This window comes from Salmo salar, chromosome 01 (genome assembly GCF_965601325.2).
Source record: "Salmo salar chromosome 01, fSalSal1, whole genome shotgun sequence".
NCBI classification, from domain to species: domain Eukaryota; kingdom Metazoa; phylum Chordata; class Actinopteri; order Salmoniformes; family Salmonidae; genus Salmo; species Salmo salar.
The window spans coordinates 44384347-44397084 of NC_138291.1; the positions used below are offsets into that span (position 1 = coordinate 44384347).

Genomic DNA, 12738 nt, shown 5'->3' on the forward strand with positions numbered 1-12738 from the left:
GGTGTGACATTTGTATGTCAATTAAATGTATTTTATAAAGCAATTTTTACATCGACAGTAGTTGCAAAGTGATTTACAGATACCCTGCCTAAAGCAGAAGCATAGTGGCCAGGAAAAACTCACTGGAAAGAAGGGACCTAGGAAGAAACCTAGAGGAACCCCGCTTAAAGGGGTGGACCATCCTCTTCTGGCAGTAACGTATGTATGTGAGTGACCACTCTACTCTAATACTAGTACAACTTACACTATAGGCCTACTATCAGTATCACATTACTACACGTCACATTACTAAGGCTTTTACACTCCACTAAGAGATACAATCACCAGCCAAATCAGATGCATGTTGTTTCCATATTATGCATGAGGGAAAAAATGCTAGTCTATTGCTTGGAATATGATGGAAAACCTGCTGACCGTCGCATATCATATAAATACCGTGCACGTAAAATATCAACAAACGTTGGTCGTGACTCTTTAGTGGTTTTTACTGTGCGCGCCTCCGAGTGGCGCCTGCCGCTACGTTATGCCAGCATGCGCGCAGGCGCGTAGGGCCGTTGGTGATGCACGCGCAGCCTCATCTTCTTGCATGCCTGCGCTTTGCTGTCCTCTGCTGTTCGGTCGTTGATGATGCTGAAGAGAGAGAGCGCGGCGCTCGTACATTTTTATGAGACACCACAGTCCACCGCAATTCAGAGTCGTAGGCTACAGAACAGGAAACGCACTGGAAATGTAACGATGGATAGATAATCTCGATCGTTTGGCATTGCTCGGACAGCAATAACGAACGACAGCGGACATACAGCGTGTGCAATTTGTCAAAGGTGAGACTGAGCGCAGTAATGATTCACGAAGGAAATATCCTGACTACTTATCCTCATCATCTGATGCTGATGATGGTGCTATAAACGCAACCTGCGTGATTTTCCTACTGGTAAGGCTAATAGATGCATCATTCTAATTGAAATAGCCTATAGAATGCAGCAGGCACATCTAAATTAGGACACTACACATTTATGAAGGCAGATATTTAGGATAAATGATCACATAGCGTCACAATATGAATATTCCTTTAAGATACATCGCACGCACAAATTCATATTGCGGAAACAAGGTAAATAGGTACTTAAAGCTGCAAATGGCCACGTCGGTCGAGCGGTTCCTTCAAGATCTGAGACGCATAAAGTATTGTAAAGCTAAACGGTTCGTCACAGAGAGCGTTTGAGCAGCTACACAGAGACGGAAGTGGGTGATGTTTAGACATTCGAGCCCTAAAGCTGCCACTGCAGTGGCCTAGTCCTCTTTTTGACTCACGTAAAAGGATGTTGTCATTATTAGCTACCTACTCGACAAGGTGCGGTGAATACTGCACCTTTAATAATCGCCCTTTTAAACATTTAAATCACATTCAGACATCCAGTATATATTTTTGCATAGCTTGAAGAATCACTAGGTTATTCGACGACATAATTTACATGTAGCTGCTAGTTCTTATTTTAGTGTTTGTACGGGGAGGCTCTTATAGAGGCTGATGCTCTCGAGTTCAGTAATTCCCGAAAGGAACCCGTGGAATGACATAATGCTTGGCAATAGGCCTACTATCATCCCTGTATTTGTATTTTGTTTATGTTGACCTTATTATTAAAAACGCCTTTAGGCCTAATCATGGAGATTAAATAGCTTCTTAGGCCTTTTGGCATATGATGATTGGTGATCATAATCATCACCACAGCTTATTTTAGGTTCCTGCTTTACCCATATGATGCCTTGGTAGCCCGTTGTTATTTATAGTAAACTGTAGTTTAAGCCAACATATCTGTAAATGGAATTGAATTGTATTTGATGAACGTGCACCTGCAGGCCTGTCACCAGGGAACTCAGAAGTTATTCATTATCCACCATATAATACCTCAAATTCATTAGACATATTGACTTTTAATGTCTACAGGTCCAATGTAAATAGCCTTTCCATGGTTTATCAAACTATAATGTCGGCAACTCAGAACCAAATCTTGCATATTATGTTACAGCTGTCCACGAGAGACCAATCAAGCTCTGATATCTTCTTAAGTTACATTCAGTTTCACAGTGGGCAATCTAAGATGGACATTTTCTTCAATATCAATAGAATGTATTTCTTTTGGGTAACCACTTCCTAATTTCCGGCCTTAGTTGCCTACATAAATGAATAGCTCAGGCAAGCTTACAGTAGGCCTACTTCATAGTTGAATGTTACAGAGGGCCATTGTAGAATTTTTTTCTGACTTGCTTCTGTTAGTTTCCCTCCTGAGCTCAGCTTGTGTTTTCTAGCATTCTACATCCTGTTTACTACATATCATGTAATAACCCTTTATTACACATAAGGACAACATTATAGTATTATCACAACAATATTAGAATAAAGAGTAGGGAAACTATCAGAGCTATATGTATGTATGTATGTATGTATGTATGTATGTATGTATGTATGTTATGTATGTATGTATGTATGTATGTATGTATGTATGTATGTATGTATGTATGTATGTGTGTATATATATGTATGTATGTATGTATGTATGTATGTATGTATGTATGTATGTATATATATGTATATGTGTGTATACTGAACCAAAATATAAACGCAACATGCAACAATTTCAATGATTTTACTGAGTTTACATTTCATATAAGGAAATCAGTCAATTGAAATAAATTCATTAGGCCCTAATCTATTGATTTCACATGACTGGGTAGGGGCGCAGCCATGGGTGGACCTGGGAGGTCATAGGCCCATCCACTGGGGAGCCAGGCCCAGCCAATCAAAATGAGTTTTTCCCCTCAAAAGGGCTAGATTACAGACAGAAATACAACTCAGTTTCATCAGCTGTCCGGGTGGCTGGTCTCAGACCATCCCGCAGGTGAAGAAGCCAGATGTGCAGGTCCTGGACTGGCGTGGTTACACGTGGACTGTGGTTGTGAGGTCAGTTGGACGTACTGCCAAATTCTCTAAAATAACGTTGGAGGTGGCTTATGGTAGAGAAATGAACATTAAATTCTCTGGCAATAGCTATGGTGGACATTACTGCAGTCAACATGCCAATTGCACGCTCTCTCAAAACAGAGACATCTGTGGCATTGAGACATCTGTGGCATTGTGTTGTGTGACAAAACTGCACATTTTAGAGTGGCCTATTATTGTCCCCAGCACAAGGTGCACCTGTGTAATGATCATGCTGTTTAATCAGCTTCTTGATATGCCACACTTGTCAGGCTTATATTGGCAAAGTAAAAATGCTAATTAACAGAGATGTAAAACAGATTTGTGCACAACATTTGAGAGAAATACACTTTTTGGGTGTATTGAACATTTCGGGAATATTTTATTTCAGCTCCTGAAACATGGGACCAACACCTTACATGTTGCGTTTTATATTTTTGTCTAGTATACAGTACCAGTCAAAAGTTTGGACACACCTACTCATTCAACAATGTTTCTTAATTTTTAAAAACTATTTTCTACATTGTAGAATAATAGTGAAGACATCAAAACTATGGAATCGTGTAGTAACCAAAAAAGTGTTAAACAAATCAAATATATTTTATATTTGCGATTCTTCAAAGTAGCCACCCTTTGCCTTGATGACAGCTTTTCACACTCTTGGCATTCTCTCAACCAGCTTCACCTGGAATGCTTTTCCAACAGTCTTGAAGGAGTTCCCACATATGCTGAGCACTTGTTGGCTGCTTTTCCTGCACTGCGGTCCAACTCATCCCAGACCATTTCAATTGGGTTGAGGTTGGGTGATTGTGGAGGCCAGGTCATCTGATGCAGCACTCCATCACCCTCCTTCTTGGTCAAATAGCCCTTACACAGCCGGGAGGTGTGTTGGGTCATTGTCCTGTTGAAAAACAAAGGATAGCCCCTCTAAGCGCAAACCAGATGGGATGGTGAATCGCTGCAGAATGTTGTGGTAGCCATGCTGGTTAACCTCTTATGGCTAGGGGGCAGTATTTTCACGGCTGGATAAAAAACGTACCCGATTTAATCTGGTTACTAATTCTACCCAGTAACTAGAATATGCATATACTTATTATATATGGATAGAAAACACCCTAAAGTTTCTAAAACTGTTTGAATGGTGTCTGTGAGTATAACAGAACCCAAATGGCAGGTCAAAACCTGAGAGATTCCTTTACAGGAAGTGGCCTGTCTGACCATTTCTGGAACTTCTTTGCCATCTCTATCTTTTACTAAGGATCTCTGCTCTAACGTGACACTTCCTACGTCGTCCATAGGCGCTCAGAGCCCGGGAAAAACCTGAATGTCGTCATCCCAGCCCCAGGCTAAAACACATTATCGCCTTTCTCAAGTGGCCGATCAAGGTACTCTGGGCTTAGGCGCGTGACCTGGTCGCCCCCGTCTTTGTGATTTTTTCCTCTGTTTGCCGAAAAGGAGATTCCCGGTCGGAATATTATCGCTTTTCTACGAGAAAAATGGCATAAAAATTGATTTTAAACAGCGGTTGACATGCTTCGAAGTACGGTAATGGAATATTTAGAATTTTTTTGTCACGAATTGTGCCATGCGCGCGACCCTTCTTTACCATTTCGGATAGTGTCTGGAACGCACGAACAAAACGCCGCTATTCGGATATAACGATGGATTATTTTGGACCAAACCAACATTTGTTATTGAAGTAGCAGTCCTGGGAGTGCATTCTGACGAAGACAACAAAGGTAATGAAACTTTTGTAATAGTAAATCGGAGTTTGATCAGGGCTAAACTTGGTCGGTGTCTAAATGGCTTGCCGTGATGGCTGGGCTATCTACTGAGAATATTGCAAAATGTGCTTTCACCGAAAAGCTATTTTAAAATCGGACATATCGAGTGCATAGAGGAGTTCTGTATCTATAATTCTTAAAATAATTGTTATGTTTTTTGTGAACGTTTATATTGAGTAATTTAGTAAATTCACCGGATGTTTGCGGGGGGTGTGCTAGTTCTGAACGTCACATGCTAATGTAAAAAGCTGGTTTTTGATATAAATATGAACTTGATTGAACAAAACATGCATGTATTGTATAACATAATGTCCTAGGGTTGTCATCTGATGAAGATCATCAAAGGTTAGTGCTGCATTTAGCTGTGGTTTTGTTTTTTGTGACATTATATGCTACCTTGAAAAATGGGTGTCTGATTATTTCTGGCTTGGTACTCTGCTGACATAATCTAATGTTTTGCTTTCGCTGTAAAGCCTTTTTGAAATCGGACAGTGTGGTTAGATAAAGGAGAGTCTTGTCTTTAAAATGCTGTTAAATAGTCATATGTTTGAAAAATTGAAGTTTTCGGATTTTAGAGGAGTTTGTATTTCGCGCCACGCCCATCATTGGATATTGGAGCAGGTGTTCCGCTAGCGGAACGTCTAGATGTAAGAGGTTATTAAGTGTGCCTTGAATTCTAAATAAATCACAGACAGTGTCACCAAAAAACACCATCACACCTCTTCCTCCATGCTTCACGGTGTGAACCACACATGCGGAGATCATCCATTCACCTACTGAGTCTCAAAAGAACACTCGGTTGGAACCAAACATTTTCAAATTTGGACTCATCAGACCAAAGGACAGATTTCCACTGGTCTAATGTCCATTACTCATGTTTCTTGGCCCAAGCAAGTCTCTTCTTATTATTGGTGTCCTGTAGTAGTGTTTTTTTTTTCTTCAGCAATTTGACCATGAAGGCCTGATTCACGCAGTCTCCTCTGAACAGTTGATGTTGAGATGTGTCTGTTACTTGAACTCTGTGAAGCATTTATTTGGGCTGCAATTTCTGAAGCTGGTCACTCTAATTAACTTATCCTCTGAAGCAGAGGTAACTCTGGGTCTTCCTTTCCTGTGGCGGTCCTCATGAGAGACAGTTTCATCATAGCGCTTGATTGTTTTTATGACTGCACTTGAAGAAACTTTCAGTTCTTGAAATTGAAAGTTTTCAGATTGACTGACCTTCATGTCTTAACCTCTATGGGCTAGGTGGGACGCTTGCGTCCCACCTACTCAACAGCCAGTGTAATCCCGTGGCGCGTTATTCAAATACCTCAAAAATGCAAAAACTTCAATTTTTCAAACATATGACTATTTTACACCATTTTAAAGACAAGACTCTCGTTAATCTAACCACACTGTCCGATTTCAAAAAGGCTTTACAACGAAAGCAAAACATTAGATTATGTCAGCAGAGTACCCAGCCAGAAATAATCAGACACCCATTTTTCAAGCTAGCATATAATGTCACATAAACCCAAACCACAGCTAAATGCAGCACTAACCTTTGATGATCTTCATCAGATGACAACCCTAGGACATTATGTTATACAATACATGCATGTTTTGTTCAATCAAGTTCATATTTATATCAAAAACCAGCTTTTTACATTAGCATGTGATTAGCATGTGACTAGCATTCCCACCGAACACTGCCGGTGAATTTACTAAATTACTCACGATTAAACGTTCACAAAAAGGATAACAATTATTTTAAGAATTATAGATACAGAACTCCTCTATGCACTCGATATGTCCGATTTTAAAATAGCTTTTCGGTGAAAGCACATTTTGCAATATTCTCAGTAGATAGCCCGGCATCACAGGGCTAGCTATTTAGACACCCAGCAAGTTTAGCACTCACCAAAGTCAGATTTACTATAAGAAAAATGTTATTACCTTTGCTGTCTTCGTCAGAATGCACTCCCAGGACTTCTACTTCAATAACAAATGTTGGTTTGGTCCCAAATAATCCATTGTTATATCCAAATAGCGGCGTTTTGTTCGTGCGTTCAAGACACTATCCGAAAGGGTAAATAAGGGTGACGAGCATGGCGCAATTCGTGACAAAAAAAATCTAAATATTCCATTACCGTACTTCGAAGCATGTCAACCGCTGTTTAAAATCAATTTTTATGCCATTTTTCTCATAAAAAAGCGATAATATTCTGACCGGGAATCTGCGTTTAGGTAAACAGACGAAAGAAAATAAAGCATGGGGTCGACTCGGGCACGCGCCTAAGCCCATAGTACTCTGATCGGCCACTTGCCAAACGCGATAATGTGTTTCAGCCAGAGGCTGCCTCGATATCGTTCAGCTTTTTCCCGGGCTCTGAGAGCCTATGGGAGCCATAGGAAGTGTCACGTTATAGCAAAGATCCTCAGTCTTCAATAAAAAGAGCCAAGATGAACAACAACTTGTCAGACAGGCCACTTCCTGCATGGAATCTTCTCAGGTTTTGGCCTGCCATATAGGTTCTGTTATACTCACAGACACCATTCAAACAGTTTTAGAAACTTTAGGGTGTTTTCTATCCAAAGCCAATAATTATATGCATATTCTAGTTACTGGGCAGGAGTAGTAACCAGATTAAATCGGGTACGTTTTTTATCCGGCCGTGTCAATACTGCCCCCTAGCCCTAACAGGTTAAAGTAATGATGTACTGTTGTTTCTCTTTGCTTATTTGAGCTTTTCTTGCCATAAAATGGACTTGGTCTTCGTCTTCTGTATACCCAACCCTACCATGTCACAACACAACTGATTGGCTCAAACGCATTATGAAGGAAAGAAATTCCACACATTAATTTTTAACAAGACACACCTGTTAATTGAAATCCATTCCAGGTGACTACCTCCATGAAGCTGGTTGAGAGAATGCCAAGAGTGTGCAAGCTGTCATCAAGGCAAAGGGTGGCTACTTTGAAGAATCTCAAAAATAAAATACATTTTTAAAAGATTAACACTTTTTTGGTTACTAGATGATTCCATATGTGTTATTTCATAGTTTTGATGTCTTCACTACTATTTCACAATGTGGAAATAGTACAAATAAAGAAAAACCCTGGAATGAGTAGGTGTGTCCAAACGTTTGACTGCTACTGGATATCTTTATATATGGCCCTGCAAACCCTTGCTCTCCAGCCACACGAGTGAGGAGGGAGGAATAAAAAGGCCTGTCAACAGAGTTCCTGAGGGTTCAACCTTGGCTGGCTTCAATGACTACGTCCCAAATGGCACTCTATTCCCTATAATGCACTACTTTTGACCAGGACCCATAGGGCTCTGGTCGAAAGTAGTGCACTATGAAGGGAATAAGGGGTCATTGGGGACACAGGCAGACTGCTCACAGTCAACTGGTCAGCTGATGCAGTTTCCTGGCTTGTCCATCACCTCATAGCCACAGTGGGCTGCCATGTGATGGTGATACTGTACTGTATAGACCTGGGTTCAAATATTATTCCAAATCATTTCAAATACTTTATATGGGCTTGATTAAGCTTGCCTGGCTTAATAGAACCAATAGAAAAGTTCCATCAGTGCAAGCCCCATCCACCTGGCACTCCAGGCAAGTATTTGAAAGATGTCAAATAGTAACATTCTATGAACCCAGGTCTGGTGCCATCCAATCCTATCATGCCATTCCCCGGGTTTTGGAACCAGTCATTGAATAGCTGTAATGTGTTTTGTGTCCATCATCATTAAGTCCTCGGTCTGCATCCCTTGCTGGCCGTCGATGTCATTAGTCCACCGGATGCAGTCTTAGCTGAGTGGCGATGTCATGGAGAATTATTATTTGTAGTGTACATACAGGGTGTGTTTCCTAAATAGCACCCTGCCCTGGTAAGAAGTAGTGCTCTGCAAAGGAAATACGGTGCCATTTGGGACACATTCAGAGAGACAGAGCAGAATCACTCAAGTGTTCTCTTGTGCAAGACAGTGAAAGTGCACACATCTCTTTAGAGGAAGAAAAACCTCATGTTTTGTAGCGTTCATCAAGTCCTTGAAGGGAGGGTGTTAATGACTCATTTAAAAGTCAAGCCCATTTTGGCTGGAAGGACTGCATATTTCAACTACTACAGAGCATACCCGAGACACAGAACATTAATTAAGGAGCCAACTCGATAACTGACTATGATGTTTCTTCTCTTCACAGGGCAGTAGCAGCTAATGCTTCCCTTTGTTTAAAATTCAGCCAGTGACAGGTACATATACCGCTGGGATTCTTATCTTTCATCTGACAAAAACATCTGTAGATTTTAGTGAGCTTTTTTCTTGAGCTTTATGCATAGACGATGTCTGTTTAAATGTATGGTATGTGTTGTACATTATTGAACATTCCATATATGATGTATACACACTTACAGTAGAGGGATCAATGTATAGAGTACACAGAATCAGTTAGATGAATATACTGCATGTAACTTTAAAGATGCAGAAATGGTTCTGCCATTTCCTGGTTGCAAAAATTTGAAAGGTTTGCTTAATTTCCATTTGTGACAAAACAAGGAAGTATAGTGTAGAGAATCATTGTACCATCTAAACAGCTGTGAAATAGCTTTTCCATAACCAAAAATATTGTATTTTCAGCTGTTTGAAGCTGGTGCACAAAACCAAAAGTAAAAGACGCAAAACGAAACTTAAGAATGCAGAGCATAAAAATGGCTCACATAGAACATATCTACCTCTTCTTAGACTTGCTTTCAATGACAATAGATAGAACACACATTTCTATGTGAATATGATCAGGTCTCCCAAGAAGTTACATATTGCAGCTTTAGTGTAAAAAATGTATAGGATGTTTTATTTTCACGTGGCTATAATGGACCTTGATAATGTATAAAATGATTACAATGATATACAGTACCAGTCAAAAGTTTGGACACCTACTCATTCAAGGGTTTTTCTTTTTTCTACATCATAGAATTATAGTGAAGACATCAAAACTATGAAATATCACATATGGAATCATGTAGTAACCAAAAAAGTGTTAAACAAATCAAAATGTATTTTATATTTGAGATTCTTCAAAGTAGCCACCCTTTGCCTTGATGACAGCTTTTCACACTCTTGGCATTCTCTCAACCAGCTTCATGAGGAATGCTTTTCCAACAGTCTTGAAGGAGTTCCCACATATGCTGAGCACTTTTTGGCTGCTTTTCTTTCAATCTGGTCCAACTCATCACAAACCATCTCAATTGGGTTGAGGTTGGGTGATTTGTGGAGGCCAGGTCATCTGATGCAGCACTCCATCACTCTCCTTCTTTGTCAAATAGCCTTTACACAGCATGGAGGTGTGTTTTGGGTCATTGTCCTGTTGATAAACAAATTATAGTCCCACTAAGCGCAAACCAGATGGGATGGCGTATCGCTGCAGAATGCTGTGGTAGCCATGCTGGTTAAAGTAATGATGGACTGTCGTTTCTCTTTGCTTATTTGAGCTGTTCTTGCCATAATATGGACTTGGTCTTTTACCAAATAGGGCTGTCTTCTGTATACCACCCCTACCTTGTCACAACACAACTGATTAGCTCAAACACATTAAGAAGGAAAGAATTCCACAAATTAACTTTTAACAAGCCCACGTGTTAATTGAAATGCTTTCCTGGTGACTACCCCATGAAGCTGGTTGAGAGAATGCCAAGAGTGTGCAAAGCTGTCGTGAAGGTAAAGCGTGGCTACTTTGAAGAATCTTTAATATTAAATATATTTGGATTTGTTTAACACTTTTTTGGTTACTAGATGATTCCATATGTGTTATTTCATAGTTTTGATGCCTTCACTATTATTCTACAATGTAGAAAATAGTAAAAATAAAGAAAAACCCTTGAATGAGTACTGTCCAAACTTTCGATTGGTACTGTACAATCATACAATCATTACTGGTAATGCATGATTCCGGTTTTATTTCCCTCAAAATGAGTAATAGGCCTAATGTATACAAAGGGAAGAAGAAACGTCATAGTCAGTATACAAAAGCCTGATAATGTGAGCAATAATTATGTCATTAATTAGTGAGTAGGTAGTAATGCTTGCTGTATTCTTTCCCCAGAAGGATTGAGGAGGGCAGTGAAGGCCGATAATACAGCTTGATAACGTATATTGTATACAATGATTGTCATTAAATATTGAGAAGGTAATGCGTGCTTATTGCCTGTTCTGTTTTTCCCCTCAGAATGATAGAGGAGGGCAGTAAACGAGGCAAAGCGATGGTGGAGAAGAGACAACTCTTCATGGAGATGAGTGAGTAGACTGACTGAGAGCGAAATCTCTAGAGCCAAACCATTACTAATCATTCACACTCTGCTGTGTCGTAGCAAAGCCATTCATAGCCATACACTTTAGAGCATACAGTGCATGTCAGACCAAAAACCAAGCCATGAGGTCGAAGGAATTGTCCTTAGAGCTCCGAGACAGGATTGTGTCGAGGCACAGGTCTGGGGAAGGGTACTGAAACATTTCTGCAGCATTGAAAGTCCCCAAGAACACAGTGGCCTCCATAATTCTTAAATGAAAGAAGTTAGGAACCACCAAGACTCTTTCTAGAGCTGGCCGCAACTGTGCAATCGGGGGAGAAGGGCCTTGGTCAGGGAGGTGACCAAGAACCCGATGGTCACTATGACAGAGCTCCAGAGTCCATCTGTGGAGATGGGAAAACCTTCCAGAAGGGCAACCATCTCTGCAGCACTCCACCAATCAGGCCTTTATTGTAGAGCGGCCAGACAGAAGCCACTACTCAGTAAAAGGCACATGACAGCACACTTGAAGTTTGCCAAAAGGCACCTAAAGGACTCTCAGACCATGAGAAACTAGATTATCTGGTCTGATGAAACCAAGATTTAACTTTTTGGTCTGAACGCCAAGCGTCAACCAGGCACCGCTCATCACCTGGCCAATGCCATCCCTACGGTGAAGCCTGGTGTTGGCAGCATCATGCTGTGGGGATGTTTTTCAGCGGCAGGGACTGGGAAACTAGTCAGGGTCGAGGGGGAAAATTAATGGAGTGAAGTACAGCGAGATCCTTGATGAAAACCTGCTCCAGAGTGCTCAGGACCTCAGACTGGCGTGAATGTTCACCTTCCAACAGGACAACGACCTTAAGCACACTGCCAGATAACTTATGAGTGGCTTCGGGACAAGTCTCTGAATGTCCTTGAGTGGCCCAGCCAGAACCCGGACTTGAGTCCAATCGATCATCTCCGGAGAGACCTGAAAATTGCTGTCCAGCGACGCTCCCCATCCATCCCGACAGAGCTTAAGAGGATCTGCATAGAAGAATAGTTAAAACTCGCCAAATACAGGTGTGCCAAGCTTGTAGCGTCATACCCAAGAAGACTCGAGGCTGTAATCACTGCCAAAGTTGCTTCAACAAAGTACTGAGTAAAGGGTCTGAATACTTGTGTAAATCTGATATTTAAGTTCTTATTTTTTATACATTTGCAACAAACAAACAAACAAAAAATTATTTGTCATTATGAGGTATTGTGTGTAGATTGGTGAGGGGAAAAAAATAATATAATGAATTTTTGAATAAGGCTGTAAAATAACAACATTTGGAAAAAGTCAAGGGGTCTGACTACTTTCCGAATTAACTGTACACTCCCCTCCCCATGCAGTGGGTTTTGTGTGTGGTTGTGTTAGAGTTGTTGATTCGTCTTTTTATTTTTATCAGGGGCACAAAACTTTGACGTCATCAGGCTGTCAACCTATAGGACGGCCTGCAAGCTAAGATTTGTGCAGAAGAGATGCAACCGTAAGTACCGCCTGCCTGGCTCGTTTTGTTTCCTCTACTGAAAATGACATGCAAGTGTCCTCTTACTCGCTTAACTTTTCAAACTGTTCACATTACACTGTGTTACATGTGTCTGTTTCAAATATGGTACACTTGAATATAATTAATTGATGTTGAAGAAATCTATTATTTTCTAAACTTCTTTCG

General features: G+C 40.6%; 1 protein-coding gene across 16 annotated transcripts in view; it reads left to right on the forward strand.

The window, feature by feature from the left end:
* The first annotated feature begins 597 nt into the window (after positions 1-597).
* dtnbb (dystrobrevin, beta b) overlaps positions 598-12738 on the forward strand; it is a 59709-nt gene continuing 47568 nt past the window's right edge. For 12 of the 16 annotated variants that reach the window (XM_014197662.3, XM_014197689.3, XM_014197725.3 and 9 more), the window contains exons 1-3: positions 599-821; positions 10975-11042; positions 12472-12552. In XM_014197662.3, the coding sequence (XP_014053137.1) occupies positions 10976-11042; positions 12472-12552 (148 nt within the window). In that variant the 5' untranslated portion in view covers positions 599-821; position 10975. Of the gene's footprint in view, positions 932-8955; positions 9005-10974; positions 11043-12471; positions 12553-12738 lie in introns of all 16 variants that reach the window. The other 4 variants (XM_082974641.1, XM_014197706.3, XM_082974625.1 and 1 more) reach the window with 3 other exon arrangements.